The 27113-nt window shown below is 38.2% G+C and overlaps 1 protein-coding gene and 1 long non-coding RNA gene across 6 annotated transcripts in view; both read left to right on the forward strand.

Annotated features, from left to right (window-relative positions):
* Positions 1 to 27113, forward strand: part of FBXO36 (F-box protein 36) — an 82582-nt gene that overhangs the window by 29663 nt on the left and 25806 nt on the right. For all 5 annotated transcript variants that reach the window (XR_004320122.1, XR_004320121.1, XR_004320123.1 and 2 more), the window contains exon 2: positions 18186 to 18294. Coding sequence is in view for 1 of the 5 variants with exons in the window: in XM_032480439.1 (XP_032336330.1) it covers positions 18186 to 18294 (109 nt within the window). In the remaining 4 variants the exon portion in view is untranslated. The remainder of the gene's footprint in view (positions 1 to 18185; positions 18295 to 27113) is intronic.
* Positions 16569 to 18066, forward strand: LOC116663789. Its single transcript, XR_004320125.1, has 3 exons — positions 16569 to 16671; positions 17186 to 17345; positions 17773 to 18066. It is a non-coding gene; the product is annotated as an uncharacterized LOC116663789 (long non-coding RNA).

The following is a 27113-nucleotide window of genomic DNA, read 5'->3' on the forward strand; positions in this document are numbered from 1 at the left end:
TCCTTCAAGATCAGTAAATACTGAGACCTGTTCAAGGGCAAGCATGGTGGCCAGGCTTAGATCACAAAATGGCTGAGGCCACCAATAGCTTTTCTTCTGTCAAGAAAAACCAGATCTGATTCTCCTTCTCTGCGCCCCCTACCCTGTCTGCTTACAGAGCAAGGGTTCAGCAGGTTGAAAAGAGATGGGGTGAGGAATTTGAGACAATACACAGAGTACAATTTGAGAATCTTGCCTCTAAAACACAGGCAATACAGCGATGGCAGCCATCTGGAGGAAATTTTACATTAGTTCATCTAAGGAAAAATGAATCTTAGCACATAGCTTCCAGGAGCCACCCTGAGCCCTAGGACTGGCCCAGAGGAGCTGGCAAGAAGTATGCGACCAAGACCTTGCATTATAATCACAGCCCAAATAGCAAATCAAGAGCTGAGTCTGCAGGAGAATGAAGGAGAGATAGGAGGTGTGGAGATAAGCTGAATTCTGCCCAAGATCAGAAGTCAGAGACTAGAAACCTGGGAAGATCTAGATTGTAGAGCTTGTCAGATGCTTCCAGATAATTTTCCTTAATTCTAGTTTAGCTGAAATAGAGCCTAGGATGCTTTGGCCAGCTGTTAAACTTAAGCCTGAGAATGGAACTTCATCAATACTGGCGTGAAAACTCTCACCCAAGCTTGCACTGTGGTCATGGATATAACTTGGGAAAAGAACTTTTTGAATAAAATGTGTTTCATTTAAACATGTCTCAAAAAAATGCTTTTTCTCCCCAAGAAAACATTTCATAAATTATTTTAATTTCTGTACCTCATATAAACATTTTTAGGCATTGCTTTGTTTTAAGTTATATATTTGGGCCAGACGGCAGGCCAGACAAAACCTAAGGCTTAATTGAGGACTATTCCTTGAATTATCTTATCTTCTTTCCCCTCACAATAACTGCTTTCCTGCCTTAAATCAACTTCATTCCTAGCCTTAGGGGCGTTCCTCTAAGACCAGGCTTTGAGATGCAAGGGCATAAGATTTTAAATTTCAAAAGCCCAAACTTTGGGTGGGGGAGGGCGACTAAAGTTTTTGGCACTGACAACAGTTTGTTTAGAAGGTGCGGAGAGCAGGGTGGGTATAGCAAGTGCTTAGCATTCTGGGTTCAATCCCCAGTACTCCAGTTAATTAAAAAAATTTTTTTTAATTAAAATTTTAATTTAAAAGAATTTAACTAAAAATTTTAAAAAAGAAGAAGAACGTGCAGAGAGCCTGTCCCGCTATTCTCCAACCAAGCAAACCTCCCTGTTGTAGGTGGGAGAAGAGATTCAGAAGGGAAGGAGGATTTAGATGCTGCAGATCCACATGAAGAGTCCTTGGCCATGTTCTTCTAAGCTGGTTTGGGCATGAAGGTCAAAACTCCAACAGACTCTCCAGGTAGATTGAGGCCTCTAGGTAGGTGAGGGATTGGAGAATCTGCTTAGGGGTCTCCCATTGCCACCAGCACATTGCAAGAAAAGGTGGTGTGGCTGGACAGCCCTCAAGGCCTCCCAGCCCCTGTGCCTCCTGCAGGACTCGCAGAGTCAGAGGACAGGAGATCCTTCTGTATCGACCAGTGGAGAGTGCATGTTGCCATGAGGGGACCTGACCAAGAAGAGACTGCTGCAGACCTGCGCTGTGACAACCCAAGAGCAGATGGAATGGAGGGCACCTCACCTGTTGCTGGCTTGTAAATGATGGCATGGAGGACTCACCTCTCCTCTGAAACTTAAATTCAGCCTGGAGCAGAGAGAAGGGGAGGTGCCAAAGTGATGGAGATTAGGTTTAGGAAACACATTCTCTTGGGGTTGGGACAGAGAGGCTTTTCCCTGTTTACCCTGTTCATTTAACCATGTGCATTATCTATTCTAAAATGAAATAGCATCGATGTATAGAAAAAAATTTATTTCTTGTGCATTTGTGTTAAGAAAGTGAGAGTCCTGTTTACTACGTTAGTGTAAGCATAGATTCTGAGTGGTTAAAGCCATATACTCATCTCTTACAAGGTAACACAAATAATTGTTCTACATTACTTTGTGTTCATATTCTGGCTCTACATGTATAGTTTTGAACAAGACTATTCATTTTTTACACTCCCCTGTCCCATGCACGAATAGCTGCCTTGCTCACTACCTTGCAAGTCATTAGGATGAAATAAATATTTATTTGATTGATAAATGTATTGACTCAATAAGTAAATGGAAATGTGACCATCACTATAAACTCTTTGAGGATTTGATTCAAATCATTTTGGAAGTCTGATCATATATCGAGGGCTAAGTGTTTTGCAGAAAGTAGAGAACATTTGTTAATCCAGCAAGCCATGTGAGTGGAGGACAAATAAGATCTTTGACCAACTTTCATGACACAATAGAAGTGACTCAAACGAAGTCTTGAAGAATGAATTTTTTCAGAAGGGCAAGGCAGGAGAGGACTTTCTAGGCATTGGACACTCAAGTGCAAATGTGTGGCAGTATAATCAAAACATGGTACTTCCAGACAGCTCGCTGGAGTGATGATGAGAAATGATACTGGACAGGGAGCGGGATGCTGATCATCCAAAGGCCAGTAATTTACTGCATTTGTGAGAATCTTCTACATGGAAGATGGGTTGGGCTGTGCAGCCAGGATGCTCTGGACAAGAGCTTTCAAGTTGCCAGCTATAGAAAGCATGTAGGCATGAAAACAAATGCATGAGTGGATATCAAAACATTTGAATAAAGTGTTCATGATAGCTTTTTTGCTCTTATTCTCCCTTATAATCTACAGGTCAGCAGGAAAGTCCATTAGATGTAATCCCAGGGTTATGCTATAAAATACAGGTACCATTTGTCTCCAGGGAGCAACTCAGTTTCAGGATAGGACACTAAGAGGGAACTTTGCTTGCCACGTGCATGCTTGGAAGGGCTACACAGAGCCTGCTGGGTGAGGAGCAAAGCGGTTTACTAGCTCTTATGACTCATCATCTGGCGTCAGAAAGGCTCTGATGACACCTAACCTGGCCACCCATTTAAATGGAACCCCCATTCCGTGCCCTACAACCCTATTTTATTTTCCTAGTTTATTTTTCCTCACAGCATTTACCGCATTCTAACACACTATGAAATATATCTACTTGTCTTGTTTATTGTCTGTCTCCCCTTCCTCCCCCCATAGAATGTCATCTCCATGGGGGGAAGGGTTTGTCTGTTTCACCTAAAATGGTGCAATGCCCTAGGCGCTTATGAAATGTGCAATGACTGAAGTGCTATGACTTCTCAGTGCATAGATCACACCCTATTTGGTACCAGAAGCAAAATCATAGACACTTTCCAATTGTAAATAGTAGTTTTATAAAGAAGCAGCTTACAGGTGTAGGGGCAGGCACATTCCGAAATGGGCTCTGTGAAGTGGAGTCGTAGACACCTGCGCCTTCCAGCCTGCTTAGTCACTTTTCCTGCCCATATCCAGGAAGGGTTTGGAGAAAGGGTTCCAGATTGCATTATTTTTTCCAGGCATTGTTCCGAAGATGATATTGTACTAAGGTAAAAAAAAAAAAAAAAAAAAGGCTCCACTTGGATCTGTGTTCAGAGCTTTTTTTTTTCTTCTCTTGGTTTGGTCTTGTTTGTAGAGTCCTTTGAATTTCTTTGAGATTTCTAGCACACCCATCTGGCAGACACATGTAGTATTTTGGGGTCAGGCCTCTACAAAGTATGTGTTAGAATTGACTGGCGTGACCTTGACTCACACTGCCTTTCTGCACTTGGGAATGGTCCCACCATCTCCAGACTTAGAAAATTGTGGGTTTTATCAAGTTCTTTAACTGGAACTGCAAGAGTGGATCTGTGCTTCTTCTAAACCTAGGGAATGACATCTGTATTTCTGGCCTTTCCAGTTAACAAATTCCAGGAATAATTTGATAGGAAAGAAAAATTAGAATGTATCTGGTACTCTGCTAAACACATTTACACGTATCAGTTCATGTTAATCCTCCCAGAAGATATGAACAACAAGAGCGGGCAAACAGAGATTATGAACCCCGCCCAAGGTCACCCACTAGTAAATCCTCGAGCTGGAATGTCCCTCTGGGTCCAAAACACCTCCTCCAATGTACTTGAAACCTCATTTGTGCCTTCACACTGTAAGAACACAGTGACATCCCATCCAGTTTGGTATGATAACCCTTTTCAACCCTCTCATTACTTGTATGACTCTTTTTCTCCCTGAATCATAATTAAGTACTTGTGTTGGATGTCTTTTGGAAAAAAAATTTTATCATCAGTATGTGTAGTTTTCTTACTTACTCTTTTCCTTTGCACAAAATATTGTGCAGGTTTTGATTTCAGAAAATGTGCCCAGTATGAGATTGTGTTTGAGGGATAAAGGGCCACATCTTTAAACATGGTGAGGAGAAAATGACCATAATCGTGAATTCAGTAGGACCTCCAATATGATTTATTGTAATTGAATGGTTTTTAATAAAGAATATTGCTAAAGGGGAGGTGGGTATAGCTCAAGTGGTAGAGCACATGTTTAGCATGCACAAAGTCCTGTGTTCAATCCCCAGTACCTCCTCCAAAAATAAATACATAGACCAAATACCTCTCCCACTAAAAATACAAGTTTTCAAGAATATTGCTTAAAGTTACATTTCTGAATCTCAAGACCTAGGAGAGGGGGCAAATCTAATAGCTACCACCTCTGTAGTGAACTGTCAAGTCAAAAATAGTAGTTTCTAATCCGGCATCTCTAGAATTCTGATTCCAAGATTTCAGCCAGAGAATAATAAAGGTACTAAAGCATTCTTAATCATTCTTAATGTAGTGCTATCCCTGGTTTCTGTGCCATTTTATAAAGTAAAAATGGTATTATTATTATTATTTTTATTTTTTTAAAGTAATACTTTTCCCCTAAAATCTTATATTGTTACTTTTTGCATTTATCATAATAGTCCATCTATATTTTATTTTTGAATGTAGTTGGAGGTAGGAGTTAGAAGTTCTTTCTTTTAGGTGGATGGCTTACCATATCAACACTATTTATTAAATAAATTATCCTTTTCTTCCCAAGTTGAAATAATACCTTTACCATGTACTAGTTTCCCATATACATCTGAACTTTATTCCATTCTGCCAGTATATTTGTTTATTATATACAAATGCCATACTGTTTATTTATAATCACCTTATATTACATTTTAATATATTGCAAGGTATTAGTCTCTTTTTCCCAAGATTTTCTTGGCAATTTTCTCACATTTATTTTACCATATGGACTTTTAAAAATTTTATCCTCTTAGCAAAATAGAAAGGTGAATTCTGATTGGCGTTGCATTAGTTTTATATACTAATTTGAAAAATGGTGAGTTTCTTTTTTTATGAAATAGAAATTTCCAGTCTTAGAATATGAAATGCTTCTCAAATTGTTGGCTTTTGGACCATCAACAAAATTGAATAGTTTTTTTTTATTACATTCTATAACCTTTATGTTGGTTATTTTAAGGTATTTTGGTGTTTTAAATTATTGTGTGTGGGGTACATTTTTTCCCATATCCATTTCTAACTGCTTATATTATATAAATTATTATATTATAAATAAAAGCTATTTTAGGTATATTTCTTATATCCAGTCTTCCTATTAAATTTTTCATGAGTTTGAATAGATTCTTAGCTATCATATCTATTAAAACACCTTCTCTTCCTTCCACTTATTTTCTTATCTTATTGTACTATCTGGAAAACCAAAAGTAGTGTTGAATAATAGCGTTCCTGATTTAAATGTCAAGGCTTCAGTATTTTACCATTCAATATGATGTTTACCTGGTGTATGGACTTGTTTATTTGTGAGTGTGTGTATATAAACAGATTTTGTCATTTCATTCTGTTACTATTTACTTAGAATTTATATTAGGGATGGCTACTGAATTTTGTCAGCATTTTTGGGCATTGATTAATCTAATCCTAGGATATCTTTTCTTTACTGATGCAGTGAATTATATTGATATTAATATTAGGAATGTAGTTTAGGAAAATATATGAGTATCCTTCAAGTATAGGAAGCCTTAATATGGGAAACCCAAAAGCCATAAAGGAAGATTTCAAGATTTAAGTATAGCTAGATAACAAGGACCTTCTGTATAGCACAAGGAACTATATTCAATATCTTGTAATAACCCATAATGGAAAAAAATCTGAAAAAATACATATTTGTATATATATGTATAATTGAATCATTTTGCTGTACATCTGAAACATTGTAAATACCTATACTTCAACAAAAAATTAAAATTAAAAAAAAGATTTAAGTATAGAAAAAAATGTTGTGTTTCTGAAATGGTGTAGACAGCATAAACAATGTCAGTCTGACACCTTCATCAAAGAATTCTAATCACTAATATAAAAAGAATTGATAAGAAAAAGATAATCCATAAGGGCAAGTGAAAACAACATATTGTGATCAAGCAATTCATTAATTCAACAATATTTTTTTAGCTCCTACTGTATTACTGACACTGTTCTAGATTTTGAGATAATAATGAGCAAAACAGACAAGGACTCCCAGCATCGTGGACCTTATATCCTAGTTGGGGGATTCATCTCGTAATGTGTTCTGATGATCACTCCACAGCAGCACATAGAGATCTTCCTCATTCATTTTTTAGGATGGAGAATGATAACAAGTACTCCTTTGTGTGGAGGTCAAATTTATCCCACCAGTCTCCAGTTACCGGACCCAGGTTGCTTCCAGTCTTTAGCTTTTGCCAATAATACCTGAATGGAGAACTTTATTTATTAGATCATGTGAAATTTCCCTCTCTAAACTTTTGTACCACAGTGATGAGACTACCTACTTCTCCACAGCCTTGCTAACAGTATGTCTTCAGTTTTGGATTTTGTCGGTCTGGATAGATGAGAAACAGAAAACACATACCTCAGTGTGATTTTAATATGCTTTTCTGTTTCATGACTGGAACTGAGCATCTTTTCATGCTTGTGGGCCATGTGAATTTTTCTCCTGTGAACTTGGTTTTCCTGCCTTTTGCTTTTTATTTTATTTTGTTGTTCTTTTTTAAAAATTGTATTATATATGTATTTTTTTATTGAGTTATAGTCAGTTTACAATGTTGTGTCAAGTTCTGGTACAGCAAACAGAGCACTCTTTTCGGGGCGGGGATAATTAGTTTATTATGTAATTAATTTATTTTTAAACAGAGGTATTGGGGATTGAACCCAGAACCTCATGCATGCTAAGCATTAAAATATTAATTTGTTGGTCTGTTCTCTCTTTCTACAAACTCTTTAGGAAGATTTACCCTTTATTGTGATATTAATTGTAACTGTTTTTCCCAGTTTATTTTTTTTTTGTCTTTGTTTTGTGTTTTTATTTTAAAATCAAGCCTATGGTTAAGCTTTCAATACAGTAAAAATCACCCCTAGAAGTTTCCATAAAACTTAACAAATGTATAACCACCACCTTAATAAAGATATAAGATATTTTCACCCACCCCAAAAGTTTTCTCATATCCCCTTGTGGTCAGTCTCCTTTCCCACCTCCAACCCGCCCTTCCCCCTCCACCAGTACCACTGACCTGATTTCTGTTTTGCCTTTTTCCAACATGCCCTAAATGGAATCATAGAATATATCTGGCTTCTTTCAATATCTTGTAATATTGAAATAGTACAGTGCTTTTGAGATTCAACCATGTTTTTGCATGTAACAGCAATTCTTTTTATTGCTGAGTAATATTTTGTCATATGGATGTATTTATCTGTTTACCAGTTGATGAACATTTTGGTTGTTTCCAGTTTGGAGCTATTATGAACAGAACTGCTTTAAACATTTCCATGTAAGTCTTTGCAGACTTTGCCCTGCAGAAGTTTTTTGTATTTATATAATAAAATGTATCAATCTTCTCTTTTCTAACTTTTGGATTTTGAGATATAGTTAGAAAGATAAAATAATTCATCTTTTTTTTTTTCCTTCTAGTCCTTGTATGGTCTCATTTTTTTTACATGCAGTTTTTGTTTGTTTTGTTTTAACATAGAACGGTTGATTGCAAGGCCAAGCAAGGAGAACAGGAGGCTTGGCTCGAAAAATCTGAACTCTACGTGCAGATCTTTGATCTACTGGAGTTTTTCGTGGTGTGAGGCATAAATCAATTTTCATTTACCAAGTGGCCATCCAGTATTCCAAAAATTCCTGAGTAGATCTTTTAAATCTGATTTTTAAAGCTCTGTTTTACAATTATTTGTAATTATTTATAATCTATTAAAAACATTTTAATTTGTTACAATTATTTGTGTTTATTATAAATATTCAACTAAGGTTAGAAATGAAAAAAAACTATTTTTCTTTAAACCTTCAAGTACAACTTACAAACCTAGTAAATTCAACTATAAATCAAGTAATTTTGGATTAAAATTAAAAACACTCATTTCCATTGTTCTTTGATTAATGTTTAATTAGCTTACACATTCAACAAATTGTAACCCCTTTAACATTTAAGCACTGTTTACAAACTTAATCAAATTACCGTAAAAATTACAAATTAAAGCCACAAAACTTATAATTCTAACACATCAAATTCTCTTAAACTTAAATAACACTGATAAACTTGATTAAATCCTCTTAAGCAATTCAATCTATATTATGAACTTAATATATTTGGTTTTCTCAAGCATTTCTAAAATCTAAAGAGACAAAATTACAAATCTAACAAAATCAAATTGTGTCTTTAAAAAGCTGTGATGAAACAAACTTAAAAATGTGGATGCTCAAACTCTTTTAAGCTTTTAAACATCTTAAAACCTTTATAAATTTAGTAGATATTCCTAAATTTAAACACTGACTACCAACTTAGTCATTTGCAGTAACTTTTGTATTTAAATTATAATGAATGTAGTATGTCAGATTCTTGACAGCATTTTAAACATCTTAAGGATACACAAAGTGCAGCTTCTAGTTAAAGTACTAGTATATATCTTCCCTCCCTCTGGCAATGCCACGAAAACAACAATTACAGGGTTTTTGTAAAGCATAAACCCACAAGGACAAAGAAAATGGGAAAGGCGACAAAGGCAACAATTTTGCTTGCTGGAAAGCAGATGTCTTACTGGGAGCTGATTTAACAGCTCTGGAAAATCTAAAACCTAAGCTAGTAGTGGAGGAGGCAGGAAGTAATCAGATTTGGGCCCCAGAACTTCAGAGCAGAGTGGCTCAGGAATGGGTGGAAACAAGTTCTTTTGAAAGCTGAGGTAAAAAAGAACCTGAAAACAGTAGGGATGCTTGACATCCTGTTTAAGATGTGGTTAGAACCACCTTCTTCTTCATCCCCTCCTCCCCTCTGCACAACCAGCAGCAGCTTTGCCTCACCCCTCAGGAGAAGACCAGAACTTTGGTCTCTGGAAGGGTAAGCTAGGGATACTGTGGACTCAGGATCCCAGACCACTGGGGACAGAAGGACTCAGAGCTGAATATGGAGCAAGGGATTAAATGAAAATCCACGTACTAACCTGGGGGATCCACTCTGGCTTCCCAGTGGCTCATAGAAAGCTGTAGGCAGCCAGGTTTATACCCTCTAGGCAGAAAGCTGGAAGATTCTTTATCAGGCCAAGAGAAGATATCTCAGGATGTTAAACCTCCAGCCAGAGAGCTTCAGCTGATCACCCTACAGTGAGGTCGTCCTCTGAATAAACCCTGCTCAAATGCCCAGAGCTTCTGATCAGATTCCTGGCACCCCATTCCTGAGTACACAAGAACAGTGAAGAACTATCAGGCTTTTGGGAAAGCCAAAACAAATTAACAACAACAACATACAGGAAATGTAATTTGGGAAAAAATAAAAACAATGCACAAAGACAAAACAAAATTCTCATCAGTAACATCCTCAGAAAGATTAGAAAATATATTGTATCCATGAAACAAGAACAGCATTCAATAAAAAAGAAACATTCAGTAAATTAAAAAGAGCTTTTAGAAAATAAAAATATAATAGGAAAAATGGAAAACTCCATAAAATATTTGGAAGATAAAATTGAGAATTGCTCCTAGAAAAAAAGAAACAAAAGTAAGAAACAGACAATGTGGGTGGTGGGGGGAAGATAAAAAATTAGACCCAGATGTCCAATATCTGGAAGAAAGGAATTCCCGAAAAAATTATACAAGAAAGTGTCCTAGGCATGAAGCATCTCCAGATTAAAAGCTATCACCAAGTACCCTGCAAAATGAACAACAAAAGAGTCATTCATTCTAGGTATCTCAAGCAGAGTCCATTGAAGAGATGGAAACCACACTTACTTCACTGGGGACAATTTATTATAAATAATTGTTAACTAATAGAAGATGGTTAACAACGTAAAAAAGGTAAAAGAGGGCAAAAACCTGTACCAAAATATTTATAGAAACTTTATTTGTAATAGCCCAAACTGAAAACACCTCTGCAGCTCAAGCATCAAAGCAGCAGTTTGAAAGAAAATCCAACGCAGGGATTTGGGGTACCAACCCTCCATGCAGTTGAAAACCCTCCTAAAACTTCACAGTCCACACTCTGTATCGGAGGTTCTGCGTCCGAGGATTTAGCCAACCTCAGATGGTGTAGTACTACAGTATATATTTAGTGAAAGAAAATCTGCCTATACATAGATCCACACAGTTCAAACCCGTTTTATTCAAGGGTCTACTGTAATATAATTGCTAAAAATAACATAATAAAATACATGTCTAGTGAAGAATAAAAGAACTCTTTCAATAGTTATAAAATAGGTGATTAAAAAAAAAACCCACTGTGTTTCAGTTTCCTTGACACTTATTTCTATATGGCACATAAAATAATGCTGTGGCATTCAATGGATGGTCTATTAGATCTGATGAAATATGGCATTACTTCACATAAAAACATATTTAAAGGAAGAGGTTCCCAACACAGTGACAGTGTTCTAGCTCCTCCTCTCCACCATCTGTTGGTTCTGTCTCCCCCAGGCAACACTGTTGTCAGCTCAGGCTGGCTTCCCTTATAGTCACAAAATGGCTACTGCTACGCCAGTGATCACACTGAAGCACAACAGCCAGTACCCAAAAAAGGGCTGTGTTTCTCCTTATGTATAATAAAATCTTTCCCAGAAGCTGCTGCAGACTTCTCCAGGTGTCACTTGGGGCAAAATTTTTCACATGCCCATTCCCCTGCCAAACAAACACTGGCAGTGGGGAAAATCTACCAAAAATGGCTTAAACTACTCATGTCCTGCCCCATGGAGCTAGAGATAAGATTTATACTCTGAACACAAGTGATGGAAAAGAGAGGCTACTGGACAAATCAGGGTTCATGTAGGAAGGGCAGGTGGGCGAATGAATGGTGGGTGGCAACCAACTATGTCTGCCACCGATTCCTAAGCACATTCACTGCATTTGAGGTGCATTAATTTGACTCTCCGAGGGCAACTTTATTTCTGAATTCTTTTTTTTTTATTTCATTTTTTATTGAAATGTAGTTGATTTACAATGTTAGTTTCAGGTGTACAGCAAAGTGATTCAGTTATGCATAAACATACATATATATATTTTTCAGATTCTTTTCCATTATAGCTTATTACAACATACTGAATAGTTCCCTGTGCTATACAGTAGGTCCTTGTTGTTTATCTATTTTGTATATAGTAACATGTATCTGTTAATCCCAAACTCCTAATTTATCCCTCCCCTCCACCTTTGGTAACCATAGTTTGTTTTCTGTCATTTAGTCTATTTCTGGTTTTGAAATAAAATTTGTATCATTTTTTTTTCACTTCTGAATTCTTCAAGGGAAAAAACATTTCAATGTAGTCAGTTCTCCCTTATTGAACGTTTAAGTTCATTAGGGGAGGATATAACTCAGGTGGTCAAGTGGTAGAGCATGTGCTTAACATGCACAAGGTCCTGAGTTCAATCCCCATTACCTCTGTGAAAAAAATAAAAAATAAAAAGTAGTAAATAAATAAACCTAATTACACCCAAAAAAACAAAAACAAAAACAAAAAAAAGGAAAAAAAATTTCAGTTTACTCCATTCTCATTTCAGCCTTAGACTCATCTTTCCCATAATTAATAATGATGCTTTTATTCCTAATATTTAAAAATTGCTACTGTTCCAGAGGAAAATTTTCAATAGCTGAAAATCTAAATATTGCTGTTTTTAGAGAAATTGAGCCAAACATAGATACATAAGGGGACGCATATTTGATGTTGTAAATTTGGACCAAAAGCATATCATAGTTGTTTATAGTTTAAATATGCAGTGAAATAAAATAAACTATCTTCATGATTCATACAGTTAAGAACATCCTTCTCCATTTTGGAATGCAAGTGTTTTGTGAGCTTTTGAGTAATAGTAAAAGGTAAAATCACACACAGTTTGTGCTTGGAATTCTTGCTTCTATTTCTCAGTAGGCTGTTCAGATAAAAAAATTCTTCACCTAATAAAAGATCTAATTTCATAAACTCTCCATGACACAGTATCTCAACCCCACTCATAAAATCCCCTAATTACATATGATTTCCAAAACAGGGAGCTATTCGATCTGATAGAATAACAGTAGTCTGCAGGAGAAAGCAGAAACAGTTGTGCACTAAATTACAATCGTCTTTCCTGGACAGATCCTTAGAAAGATTCAGAATGCCCCATTTAGTATGCGGCATCTGGCAAGTCACCCTAATCCTTCATGAGCAACTGTATTAGCTGGATAGATAGATGAGTCTTTTTAATGATGCTGTTGAGAAAATACTTAGAGCAAAGAATATGCAATTCTTAATGATTACTGATGATTAGAAAAGTCAAATACAAGTCAGTGAAAAGCTGACATAAAAGTCTTTGAAGAATACGATTCAGAAAGCAGAACTTGAATGAAGTATCATTGAATATTATTAGACAGTTGATGAAAACAAAGATAAGGTTCTGACTGTAAGTATTTGGGGCTGAGTGTGTTTTTATAAATACGAAGGACCGACCAGCATGGGAACAAGAGGGTAAGGGAGAAGGAAGAAGCAAGGACCCTCCCCCACGGAGCTCACGTGCTGGCGTCCGTGTCTGGTATCTAGCTGGGCACTCTGGATTCATCCCTCCAAAATTCCCTCCCTCCACAATTCAGTAAGGTGGGCACTGTGGTTATTTCCATTTTGGAGATGAAGAAACTGAGGTTAAAAGAGATTAAGGCATTTGCCCAAAGTAAATGACAGAAACCAGGGTTTAAACTCAGACCGTTCTAACATTGGAGTCTCCACTTTTGTCCCAGCAGCAGGGTTTTTCAGCTGGTGAAGAGGTGGGAGCAGCAGCCTCTGACCCGGGGGACTCGGGTTGGGGCATGTATTGTCCCAAACCCTCTCAGGTGCTGAGACGCTGCCTGAGCCTGCCTTTTCCCCGTGCCCCCCGGGGGGCCGCCTCATGAGTCTCCTGGCGGGGGGAAAAGGACCAAGCTCTAGGGACCTCCACTGGGTGAATGACAACTACCTCGTCGTCTTGCCTTAATTATTTGTGCAGAAGAGTTGTCAAGGGGATTAAGGAGGAATCTTAGACCTCTCTTTTTAAAGTAAGCTCAATTTTCAAGTTTATTAAAAACATTCACTAGAGACATGATCTCTATAAAATAGGATAAATTTAAATAAAATTCTGAAAGATTTTTCACGGGTCACATGATTTCTATTAAGATACCAAATAATGGTGTGTATCCTATAACGAGGCTGCCTGCCTGCCCTTCCTGGGGAGAGTATGAGGCGATGAAAGAAAACTAGACTCTTTCTAGGTCAGCCTCTTCCTGGGCAAGAGGAGCTTGGGCAAGTTATTTAACTCCTCTGCGGTCGGCTTCCTCATCCATAAAAAGGCAGTCATGCACTGCTCACAGGTGGTTGGGAGACTGAGGAAACCCATGTTCCGGCCAGATCTAAACAGTCACAAAACCCCTGGGAAGTTCCTCTGTGGCTTTTCTTGTAGGCAAGACTGTTCCTTAACAAAACAATCACGGTTGAGAAGACGTTCAAAATAGTATTTACAGGTTTTAAGGTTTTCAAAAGAGAGATACATATGTGACAGTGACTTTCTATGTATTATGACTTAAAATAAGCAAATACCATGATAGTTGGTACCCAATTCACAAATATTTGGGGGATACATCTTAGCTCAGCTTCCTTCAAGCTGTATCTGTCGTGTGAGAGAGTTGCATTTACTGCCAAGCTGAGGCTCCTTCCCCCTGCACATGTAAATATTTTCCTTTAAGTATTTGGAGCAGTGGTGTATACACTTTTGAGCCTTTTAAGAAATGATTAACATCAATTTATGTTATTAATTACTTTCTACAAATTATTTAATCAGCCACAGAGTATTCCATCATCTAAATGTGCCCTAATTATTTGAATAGTCCCAACTATTGGACCCTTATGTCAGTACTGATATTTTTTCTTTTTTTCTTCTTCTTTTTTTTTTTTTTTTTGCAGGGGGATGTAATTAAGTTTATTTATTTATTTATTTTTACAGGCCGTACTGGGGATTGAACCCAGGAACTTGTGCATGCTAAGCATACACTCTGCCACCTGAACTATACTCTCCCCGACCTGATTTTTTTATTACCATAATTAACCTATGATGAGCACTCATATAAAAAATGTTGCACACATCTCTGATAAATTCCTTAGGAGTAGGACGTCCAGGTCAAAGGGCATGGATGATTTTAAGCTTTTTAATAGATACTGCCAAACCAATTTACACTCCTCTCAGTGGGCTCCCATTTTTCCTTGTCTTCACCATTATTGGGTTTTGTTGCCTAAAAAAAAAAAACCCAAAAAACCAACAAAAAAAAAACTTTACTAATTTGAGAGACAATACTTGGTAGAAAATATCTAATATATATATTTTTAATGAGTACAATAATAGAACCTTGACTAGGCTAAGTTGTGATGAGCAGCAGATTTCTGTGTCTCGCTCTATAGAGATGGTCTGATGAGTCACAGCATAAAGGTTGTCTATGAAGAAAACTTCATGACTCAGAACAAACCCTGTGTTTACCAGTTAGGAGTGAGGAGGCTTGCATTCTGGTTCTAGCCAGCACTGGTTCCTTAGGCAAGTGTTACATTCTCAGTCATTTACTTGAAATACCTCAGAGGAGCCAGTAGGATGTTTGTGTGTACAAGGTCACTTGAGTTTGTGCCCTGAGGATACTCCCTCCGGAGGCCATTATGGCAAGCACTTCAAATATTACCTTCTAAATCAGTACCAGAGGGTTCACAAATTAGCAGAAGGAATGTCAGAAATAATTTTTAATGGATGAAATGAATGATGGGTAAGATATGAGGCTGGCAAGTAAGGTTGTACAAGCGTCTCTCTGCCTATTTTTAAAACAACATAAGAAGGAAGCTCAGTAACCAAATGTTACTGGTGTGGTACCCTGTCTAGAACTCCATTCATTTCAAAATCTTCCACTTAACCCGCTATTTGGTGGTTGCTTGATCTGGCTAGAGGGGTAACTGATTATGTCATTACAATTTAAGTGCGCTTGCCCCAGAGAGAAACTCCCCTGTGACGGTTCCAGTAGAGTGCCAAGGTGGACAGGGAGGGGACACTCCACTGAGCTTCCAGAAGTGTTTTCCTGTGGCGTCTGTCCTTCTCATGTCAGAGTTCACTCCAAGTCTGGCCTTCATTGTGATATAACATCTGGTCGTACGGTTGGAGGGAAGGACACCTATCATTTTTAACTTAACCTCTTTGAAATATTTTCCTTATTTACATGAGTTCCAGGAAGTAGACTAAATTATTTCTGACTTCCCAGCTAGTTCTAAAGGTTCTAGATTATGTGGTAAAGAACATCACATTAGATTCAGACTCCCTGGCATCTTCATCCAATAAAAAGGAAATACTTATAATATTTAATACCAATTTCAATGATACTTACTAGAAGGAAATGAAAGGGAAAACTGAAGTGCAGAGAAATTAAATAAATTGTCGAGGTATGTCTTCATTCCAAAATGCATGCTCTTTTTACTATAATACCTGATACCTTTTCCTATAGATTGAATTTTATCCCCTCTTAGATTCTTATGTGGAAACCTTAGCCCTTAATCTAACTGTATTTGTAGATAGAGCTTTTCAAGAACTGATTAAGGTTAAATGAGGTCATAAGGGTCGGGCCCTAATCCAATATGACTGAGGTCCTCATAAGAAGAGGAAGAGACACCAGGGAGGCACATGCTCAGAGGAAAGGCCATGTGAGGACACGGTGAGAAAGTGGCACCTGCAAGCCAGGAAGAGATGCCTCAGGAGACACCAAACTGGCCCACACCTTGATCTTGGACTTCCAGGCCCTAGAACTATAAGGAAATAAATTTCTGTTGTTCAAGGCTCCTAGTCTGTGTTATTTTTTTAATGGCAGCCCCAGCAGACTGATATACCCTGAACTCCACGGAGATAGGCAAGAAAGATTCTTAAGAGGATGATTTCAGTGAGTCTCGTGTTTAGAAAAAACAAAAGGGGCCGACTAAGGGGTTTTCTGAAAGGAATCAGCTACCACAATTTTGTGAGATTATGGAGTTTTGTAACTTACGTATATATTTTCCCCTCAGCTCCTGTAGAGATGAGCAACAAAATTGAAATGAAAAGCACCCTTTAATTCATCCAACAAGTATTTACTGAAGATCTGCTTTCTGTTGGGCAGGGTGCTAGGTAAGATGGCGGAAAAACTCTTCTTCCCTGAGGGACCATCTTTCAGACATGAGGAGTGGGGAGTGGCTGGGGAGACATTAGGGCAGGGGGAGGTAGTTCTAGAAGGGGAGGAAAGCTGGCTGAGGCCAGGCCTGCAGGCAAGGGGAAAGGAGTGAGGAAAAACAGAAGTTGTGCAGTTCAAAGGCTGGTGGGATGGGGCTTCCCAGACCAGCACCAAGCAGAGCCTTCAGAAGTGGGCAGAGAACTGGTAGAGACAAGGGCAGTGGCCAAAGGAGGTGCAGCCAGGACCTGTGAGACCACAGGGAGTAATGGGTGAGCATGGATGGGGGAGAAGAAATTAAATAAAGGGAGGCCCCTTAGCAAGTTTCACCTGCTTAACAGTTTTGCTTTGGATGGAACCTGTCTGAACATCATTTTAACCTTACATGTTACGGCCAGTGAGGGAAGATTCCAGAACTAGGAGGCAAACCAGTTTCTCAGCACTGTCAGTCTCCTTTCCCATCTTTTCCCTCAGAGCCCTAGTGTAGACTGAGTCTCATTGACACTGCCATGAAATCAACATAGAACTGAAGTGCGGTCCATAACCACGGAAACGAGGTTGGCTTCCGGTAAACCAAAAGGCTCCTACAAGTCAGACGCACACCCAGCAGATCCATTACCAAGAAGTGTCCTCGGTAATGACACTTTCATGCATCAATCAAGGCCTAAGGGTGCTTTTCCTGGCCCTGTCCAAGTGCCTGTCGCTCTCCATGAGAAAAGTATCCACTCAACGGGTCTGCCCTTTAGACAGGGAAGGGAGGAGGAGACCTGAGCAATTACTTTGGGATTGTTTCCCGAAGGTAGAGAATCTCTATTCTCAGAGATCTTTGAGAAACAGCCATTTGGCTCTGGGTGATTTAAACATCAGTTGACTTGATTTTTTTTTTTCTGAGCAAACAAATTTAATTTATTCCAACTTATTTATAAACTAGTAAGTTTATATTGTGATACCTGATTCATAACTAAGTTTTTATTTTTTATTTTTTACACATTTATTATGGTATGATTCCTATATAGGAAACGACACATATTTCAGATACACAATTTGATGAATTTTGATAGGTGTATACACTAATGAAACCACCACTGCAATCAAGACAATTAACATTTCCATCACTCCCCAAGAGGTACAAATTTTGAATTCCCAATTTATCCCTTCCCACCCCCTTTATACCTGGTAACCATAAGTTTGTTCTCTATGTCTGTGAGTCTGTTTGACTTGATAGATTTTTAAAATACCTTCCTGAACTTTGATTTTGTGACCCTAATCTCTAAGGAAAATGTTCACTGATGCACAGACCTCACTTCTAATTTGATGTGATCTCAGTTTGTGAAGTTATAACTGATGTTGGACACACAGCCTTATGCTCCTGCCATGACAGTGATTTAAAAAAAAAAAAAATCCCAGGTCTAAACGCAGCTGTTGGTATTGAAATCTGTTTAATTCATCTCACCTTCTATCTGTTCAATCACAGGTAATTTTTAGATGGTGGAAGATCTCTCTGAGGAGCGAGTATCGATCAACAAAACCTGGAGAAACAAAAGAAACTCATGAAGACTTCCTAGAGAATTCACATCTTCAGAGTAAGGAAGGGAGCATATTATACACTTATGCTGTTAAATTCTTTTTAGTTAGTGACAGATTTTGTCAGAGAAGTATCAAATTTGAAATACTGATATGTAATTCTGTGCTTAATTAGATATAACAGATATAAATAGAACATTGGGTTCTTAAAAAACAAAATTATCAACATAACCTGAAATTTCTTTTGGAAAAAAACTTAAAGTATTTAAGTTTCCAAGTTAGCTTGTAGGTTTCATTAATAATCTTAAATCGTGTAGTAAATAATTTTCTGTCCTAATATCTAATCAAAATGGGTTTCCTTTAATTAAAAAGAAGCTAAAAGATCATTGAAAATATAAATTATCAAATCCTTGAATTCATATGCATTTTGGCATTCACTTAAAATTTCTACCATTTCTTTTAATATCAAGGTTTGCTTAATCAGCAATAATTTCTTTAAAAATTTTCATTTTTTCTTTTATTGAAATACAGTTGCCAAGCAGCAGTCTTAATCTAGTAGCACTTGAACTTGTTATGAGAAATTGCCCTTCAATTTCCCCTTGGCTTTCTTCCTTCTCATTGTGAAAATTTCAAGCATAAAATGTAGACAAAATGGTTTTTCAAAAAACTCCCGTGCACCCATAACCCAGCTTCAACAATACTCAAAATGTGGCCAGAACTTACACAAACCTGCTGTTTCCCTTGATTCTTTTGAAGCAAATCTCAGTTGTTACATCATTTCATCCTAAATGACTTCAGTGTATGTCTCTAAAAGGACTCTCTTTAAATTCTTTAATAATTATTCCTTAATAATAAAAATTTAAAGCTGAAGTCACTTTAGAGATTCATATTTTATTAGGAGTAGTTAACAATGTTATTAATATTAATAGCAACCGCTTTCACATACACATTCCCATTTTATCGTTACAATATTCTCATGAAATAGTATTATCTCCATATCTCAAATGAGATTCAGAAAGGATATGGCTTTCCAGGGTCCCACAGCTAACTACTGATATTGCCAGGCCTAAGTATTGAGAGTCAAAAAAAACCCTCTTATTTATTTTTGTAAAATTATTTTTTGGGGAGAGGAGGGAGGTAATTAGGTTTATTTATTTATTTGGAGGTAATTAGGTTTACTTATTTATTTATTTTTAGAGGAAGTACTAGGGATTGAACCCAGGACCTCATGCAGGCTAAGCAACTGCTTTTACCACTTGAGCTATACGTCCCCTACCACTAAAAAAATCTTATTTTTAAAAGGCACACTCTGAGTGGACTTTGATAGAACAGCGTTCTTAAAGACTTTCTATTATTTAACATTATAGCCTTTAATAGTTGTTTTTTGTTTTGGTTTGGTTTGCTTCCTTAAATAGTTAAACATCTGAATTGATGGCTCTCAATTTGTGATATTGTACACATCTCATTTCATAGAAAGCATTTATAAAATTCATTATTGGCTTGAAAAGAACCATGGTGAAGAAAGACTGTCCACTTTTCGTTGAATAAAAATCTGTCCAGGCAGGTCTCACTTATTTAATTGTGGGATAGGTTCCTGCCCAGATAGCTATAAAGTAAGCTTCTATAAAACACAGCTCCATTCTATTTTCTAAGCCCAATAGGACCTAACCCAGAGCGGTATGTCTAGGGAGTGCTGAATATTCATTGCCAGCCCGTGGGATTTTCTGATTGACTTTGACAGAAACCTGGAGATAGGGGTTTGGGCCAGAGAGATGGGAGGTGATTGTCTTTTGACTAGAGGCTTAAGGGCCAAGCCCTCACCTGTCTCTTGCTTGCCCTACGTGTCTCCAACACCCCCCCCCCCCATAAAGCACTGAGGATGGGGGTGGGACGACATCACCTTCAGGGTGACCACTTGTGGGTTTGCTGATCCTGGAAGAATAGGCAATAAAGCAGGAATTTACGAGTCTGACAGAGGCCCTGCTTCCTGCTGGCTTCCCTCCAGCCTGGAGAGAGCAGTTGAGGATTTCAGTCAAGGAGTCCACCCAAACAGCCTTTTAAAATTGCAGTTTTGAGTGCTGCATTTCCTGCCAGGAGATACCAAATTAAATCAGCCTGGCAAGTTCAAAGGCGTCTGTGTCTCACTTTTCAGACTTCCTACAGCACTGGAGTCCTGGCAGAGGGAAAAATCCCTAGCCACAATGTTGTTCATCCTCCTCCTCCCTCTTGGTTCTTGGGAAAGCCTTCAGGATCCTTCCGAAAGCCCTCTGCCAGGGCTGCGCTGTGGCACAAAGAGGGCTCACGGGTCCTTGACCAGGTTTGAATCTGCTGCCTCCACCTGGCTGGCTGTGTAGACGCCCTCTGTCAGCCCATTTCCTCCTCATCTGTGGGGTCAAACGCTGCCTCTGTGTGGTGTCTGTGAGATTCAATGACCTGACACGTGAAAGGTATTTAGGACAGCGTGGGGCACAGAATCAGCTCTTAATCATTGTTTGTTGTAAAGTCTATGATGTTTGGATATATTTTTTCCCACCCTCTCCTTATTATATTCCCAAGATCCCTCCAAGGTGTTTTCATCCAGAGGTCTTCCCCTTATATCCTAAACACTGGCATCACGTCTCTAGAAGTCTGGGTCGGCCTTGGTGCTGATCCTGACAGAGGACCCGCACCTGGGACTCCTGCTCCCTGGGCCTCTCAGCAGCACTAGTCCAGGGGTGACATTTTCTTCCCTGGCTTCCGCGAGCACCTTGCTCTTGGTTCTCCTTCCACCTCGCTGGCCTTTTCTCCGTGTCCTCACTTGTTCCTCCTCATCTCCCCAAATCTAAGTGTTGGGGCCCCGGGTTCAGCTCCTGTGCCTCGTCTTCTTGTCTCTCATCAGTCTGTACTACTCCCTGGGGAATCGGATCCAGGCTCTGGCTTCAAATGCCACCCATAAATGGGTAAGTCCCAAACTGGGATCTCCAGCCTGCACCTCTCCCTGAACTTCCACACTCAGATATTTATCCAGTTGCTCCTCTGACATCTCCACTTGAGTACTGAATAGGCTCTCAAAGGTAGCACATCCAAAAATAGCTCCTGATCCTCCCCCTGCCAAAATAAGGCCAAAAATTTCTAAAGTTATCCATGGTTCCTTTCTTTCCCTTCCTTACATGCTAGATCGAATCCGACAACAAAACAAGAATCTGAACTCTGGTTGGCAGCCTCCTAGATGATTCCCAAAGATGCCCACCTCCCAGCGTTCACAGTCTGCTGTGATCCCCCCCCCACACTGTACCCGGGTCAGTCTGTGGGACCAAAAGAACTTGGCAGAAGTGATGGCGTGCCCCTTTTGAGATTAAGTTATAAATAACACTGCAACGCCTGTCTTTTCTTCCTTTTCCTCTTTCTCTTTCTCTTTCATCACTTGCTCTGGGGGAAGCCAGCTGCCACGTGGTGAGGAACTGAGGCCTCCAGCCAACAGCCATGCATGTGAGCTTTCTCAGAAGTGAATCCTATAGCCTGGGTCAAGGCCTCAGATGATGAAGACTCAGGTGATGTCTTGACTGTAACCTCGTGAGACACTGGCCCTGAGTGAGAACCGCCCGGCTAAGCCACTCCCAGATACCTGAACCTCAGAACTGTGAGATAATAAATGCTTGTCATTTTAAGCCAGTAAATTTGGGGATAACTTGTTATGCAGGCAATAGATAACTAATAAATGAATGCTTCTCACCAACTCCAACTCTGGTCCACCAATGATAGCCTCTCTCCTAGATCATTGAACTAGCCTTCTAACTGGTCTCACTCCTCCCACCCTCTCCCCAGAAGACTTTGCTCTCAGCACAGCAGTCAGAATCAGCCTTTCAAAATATACAGCAGGTCACTTTACTTCTCTGCTTCAAATCCTCCAGTGGCTTCCTGTCTCATGTAGGGTAAAAATCCAAGCTTGCAGTGATCTTCAGCCCCTCTCCCCTCCTTCCCACTCTCCCTCAGGCACACTGACCTTCCTGGTGTTTTATGCACAAACCAAGCATGCTTCTACCTCAGGGCCTTTGCACTTTCTTTTCCCCTTGCTGAGAATATGTTAAAAAAAAAAAAAAAAGAAGAATGTATTTTCTCAGATATTCCTATGATTTGCTCTTCATTAATTTCTCCGCTAAAACCACCTTATTAGAAAGTGTTTCCCCGAACCTTGTGTAGAAAATCACCACTCCCCCTTTACCTCGGAATATCGTATCTCCTATGACTATCACCACATGATCTACTCTGTTCCTTGTTTATTTCTTGTCTGTCTCCATCACTAGAATGTATGCTCCGTTATGGTGGAGACTTTGCTTTGCTTACTGGTGGGTCTTTGGCACTCACATGGAACAATGCCTGCTACGTAGCTCAGTAAATATTTGTTGTATGATTTATCTGAGCAAACTCCGAGAGAGTGGGACAAGGTAAACTCTAAAACAGGTCCTTCTAAGCTATAACTGCTTCTAACAGAGTTCAGGTTTCTGATCAATAGTTTATTCCAGAGGGGGAATATCTTACACCAAGATTAAAATCACACTACCAGACTGATAATTTTAAAGTATTTTTTCAAGCTCAGGGACCATGTCTTATTCGTCATTCTGTTCCCAAGATCAGGGGCATGGTAGGCACTTAGTGTATGTTTGTTAAAATAAATGAATAAAGATACATTTTATGATAAAGTAATATTGTTTAAAATAATGAATACAAAATCCCTGTGCTCAAACTATATTTTCATGACTCTAAATTTATATAAGAGCACAGGAGTAAATTTTAGAACTTACTAGTATTTTCCTACTCTGAGTGGTTATAAGTAGCACTAAAGGAATATATATTATGTATATTACTATATATATAACAGATAAACAACAAGGTCCTACTGTATAGCACAGGGAGATATATTCAGTACCTTGTAATAACCTATAATGAAAAAGCATATGAAAAGGAATATGTATATAACTGAATCACTGTGCAGTCCACCAGAAATTAACACATTATTCATTGACTATACTTTAATAATAATAGAAAAAAGGAATAAATCACATTAGACTGCATGACTTAAAGAACAGAAGTTTATGTTCTCGAAATTCTGGAGGCTAGTCAAGATCAAGGCGCTGGCAGGGCTGGTTTCTTCTAAGGCCTCTCTCCCTGGCTGGCAGATGGCCACCTCTCTGCATCCTCACGTGGGCTTTCCTCTGTGTGCCTGCACCTCCCGGGTGTCTGGGTGTCCAGATTTCCTTGTCTTGTAAGAATACCAGTCAGGTTGGATTAGAGCCCTTCCATATGACCTAATTTAACCTAATTACCGCTTTAAAGGCCCATCTCCCAGTACAGACCCACTCAAAGGTACTGGGGTTTAGGGCTCAAACCCCTAGGGTCTAGACTCCCCTTAGAGTCTAGGGGAGGTAAGGAGGGCACAGTTCAGCCCATAACAAAATTCATACTTTGCATGGAGATAATTTCCTGTAATCTGTAAGCAGAGTATATCTTTATTAAATTAATAATTAATGATTGTATTGGTTTCCTATTGCTGGTGTAACAAATTACCTCAAATTTAGTGGCTTAAATGATAAAAAAAATGTATTATATTTCTGGAGTTCAGAAGTCTCATTGGGCTAAAATCAAAGTGTTGGTAGGACTGTGTCCCTTCTGGAGGTTCTAGGGGAGATTCCACTTCTTTGCCTTTCTTCAGGTTCTAAAAGCCAATTCCTTGGCTCCTGGGCTCTTCCTTCATATTCAAAGCTAGCAACGGCTGGTCCGGTCTTTCTCACCCTGACACTGTTCTCATGTTCACATCTCCTTCTCTGACTCTGACTCTCCTGCCTCCCTCAAATTTTCCTTCTAAGGACCCTTGTGATTACACTGGGCCCTCCCAGTTCATCCAGGGTTATCTCCCTATGTAAAGATCTTCAATCACATCTGAAAAGTCCCTTTTGCCCTGTAAGGTCACAGGTTCTAGAGATTAGGATATAGGACATCTTTTAGGGGAAGGGAGGGTTAAGGGCATTATTCTGCCTACCACAATGATACATGTTACAACAACCTAAATTGTAAAATCAAAACATTGCTGATTTTTTTTTCCAGACTTACATTTTTAAAAGGCAAAACTCATGTGTTTATTATTTTGAAAGCCATTCATATACTATAAAGTATAGAGAACTGTTAACTTGGCAATTAAGAGTGCTGCTTGTAGTGGGAGGGTATAGCTCAAGTGGTAGAGCGCATGCTTAGCATGAACAAGGTCCTGGGTTCAATCCCAGTACCTCCTCTAAAAATAAATAAATAAGTAAACCTAATTACTTCCCTCCTAAAATAAATAAATAAAAGTACAACACATTTAAAAAAAAATTATTAAAAAAAAAAAGAGGGCTGCTTGCAGTATTTACAATAGCCAAGACATGGAAGCAAACTAAATGTCCATTGACAGGTGATTGGATAAAGAATTTGTGGTATATGTAAACAATGGAATACTACTCAGTCATAAAAACAGAATGAAGTAATGCTATCTGCAACATGGATGGACCTAGAGGTTATCATACTAAGGGAAGTCTGACAGAAAGACAAATATCATATGATATCACTAGCATGTGGAATCTAAAAAATGACACAAATGAATTTATTTACAAAACAGACTCACAGGCAAAGAAAACAAACTGATGGTTGCTAAAGAGGAAATGGTGGAGGAGGGATAAATTAGGAGTTTGGGATTAGCAGATACACACTACTATATACAACATAGATAAACAACAAGGTCCTACTGTATAGTAATAACCTATAATGAAAGAGAATATGAAACATAATATATATATGTATAATTGAATCACTATTCTGCATACCAGAAACCAACGTTGTAAATCAACCATACTTCAATTAAGAAAAAAAAAGTGTTGCTTAATGCAGACTACCTCCATTCAAAACTCACTAGAAATACAACCCTGGGCAAATGACTTAATCTCTTGGATGTCAGTGTCCTCGGCTGTTGATAATGGAAATAACAATAGCATCTACCTCATCGGGTCCTTATGAAGATTAATTGAATGAAGTGCTTAGAATTTGCACATGGTAGGAACTCCGTAAATTCTAGCTATTATAGGTTTTAACCATTTTAAAAGTGAAAATTCCTTCTCTCTTCCTCCCAGCTCCGTTCCCTAGGGATAACTGCTGTAAATAGTTTCATTTACATTTGAATTCTTTCTGTTTGGGGTTGTGTGTTGTTTATTTACAAAAATAGACTCTTTAGCCCTTTAATTTGTTTTTGCACTTAATATATTGTGAGCATTTTTTTTTCTGTTAGCATACATAAAGAGTACCCATTCTTTTCTAAGACTGCATGAGTCTTCTGTTGTACGAATATACAACCCTCAATTAATTGGCATTTTCAAAAGCCTTTAGGTACATTCTGGGACATACTTATCTTTGCACAATTATGTGAGAATGTCAGTAACTTAGATTCTTAGTCGTGGAATTGCGAGGTCCATAGATAGCACATTATAAATTTTGATAGATACAAAATATTTTATTTGTACGGTGAATTCTTGAAAGCCTTGCATAAATCAAAGTTAACTTGACAAAGATGGTATATCTGTTAAGCACCTTGAGCAGCACTGTCCAGAATGTAACACAAATGCCATCTACAACTCATTCGACCTTTATAATTATGCCAACTTCATAATCATGCTATTTTTGAAAGAATTTTAAACTGAGTGATTAGTATTATTTCAACATTTTTCATAAAATGAGATTTCATTAATATTTTGATGTCACCATATTTCAGTTCTGAGTAATTAACTTACTTAAAATGCCAGTCACTTCACTATACTCACAGCTAGCTGTCCAAAAGCGTGCTGTTAAATATTTAAGTACTGAATATTAATACATCCATCCAACAGGATATAGTTTTCTTACATCTTTGCCATCACTAATTAGATGCTGTTACTCTTTAATCTTTTCCAGTCTGATGATGCAACTAGTATGTTTAATTAGCATTTTCCTGAAAACAAACAAAACCCCCATCATGTTTAATTGACATTTATATTTCTGTAATTTTCCTGTTTATACTCTTTGCCCATTTGTCTATGAAGTTTTAATTTCTTTTTCTGAGACCTTTAAAAAGCTGAGGAAACATCGACAGATTTCTTTGCTAAATTAAATAAATAGCAACAACCAGAAAATTAGCTATTGGAAATCTTTTTTTTTTTTTAAATTTAGTTTAGGGCAAAAATGTGCCCATAGAAACCCAACTGAAAGTGCTGATTCATGGGTTGAGGTTGAATCCAGCCTAAAAATAAGTTGTTTTCTAACTTACATTCATTTTAAAGTTGGTTGTCCATTTTGAAGTTGGTTGCTTAGATCTTGAGTGAGTGATAAGTGGTGGTTAGGCATTTAAGCCAATCCACAAAAATCCCTGTGATAAAACCAAATGACTTCAACAACCATATTTTCTGAACCGAATGACAAAGGTTTTTTATTTCTGCTATCGCATGTGAAAGGAAATATGGAAGAAATGGTTTAGATGTCGGAGTATTGAAATTCCCTTGGATGTATATAGATGATTTATGGGGAGAATGGGACAATGTTTGAAATGGGGACTATAATGGAAACTTGATAATACAAATAAATACTAATATCCTGAAGTACTGGTCTGAGTTCTAGATCCTAGGAATATTGGTGTATTTTCCACTGGAAGTGGGAGAGAATAGTCCTTACCTGCTTCCCAAAGCTGGGCCGCCCCCTGCCGTGGACTCATAACCCATTTTCTCTAGGTTCTTTCTGGAGGCCCATGTCTTAACTTTTGACCTGGGACTTCTTTTTCTCATACTTATCTACCACCTCAGTCTACTCTTCTTCTCCTCTCTGCCCTCTCTAATCAGAGAGGTGCTGC

The sequence above is a fragment of the Camelus ferus genome, chromosome 5 (genome assembly GCF_009834535.1).
Source record: "Camelus ferus isolate YT-003-E chromosome 5, BCGSAC_Cfer_1.0, whole genome shotgun sequence".
Lineage (NCBI taxonomy): Eukaryota > Metazoa > Chordata > Mammalia > Artiodactyla > Camelidae > Camelus > Camelus ferus.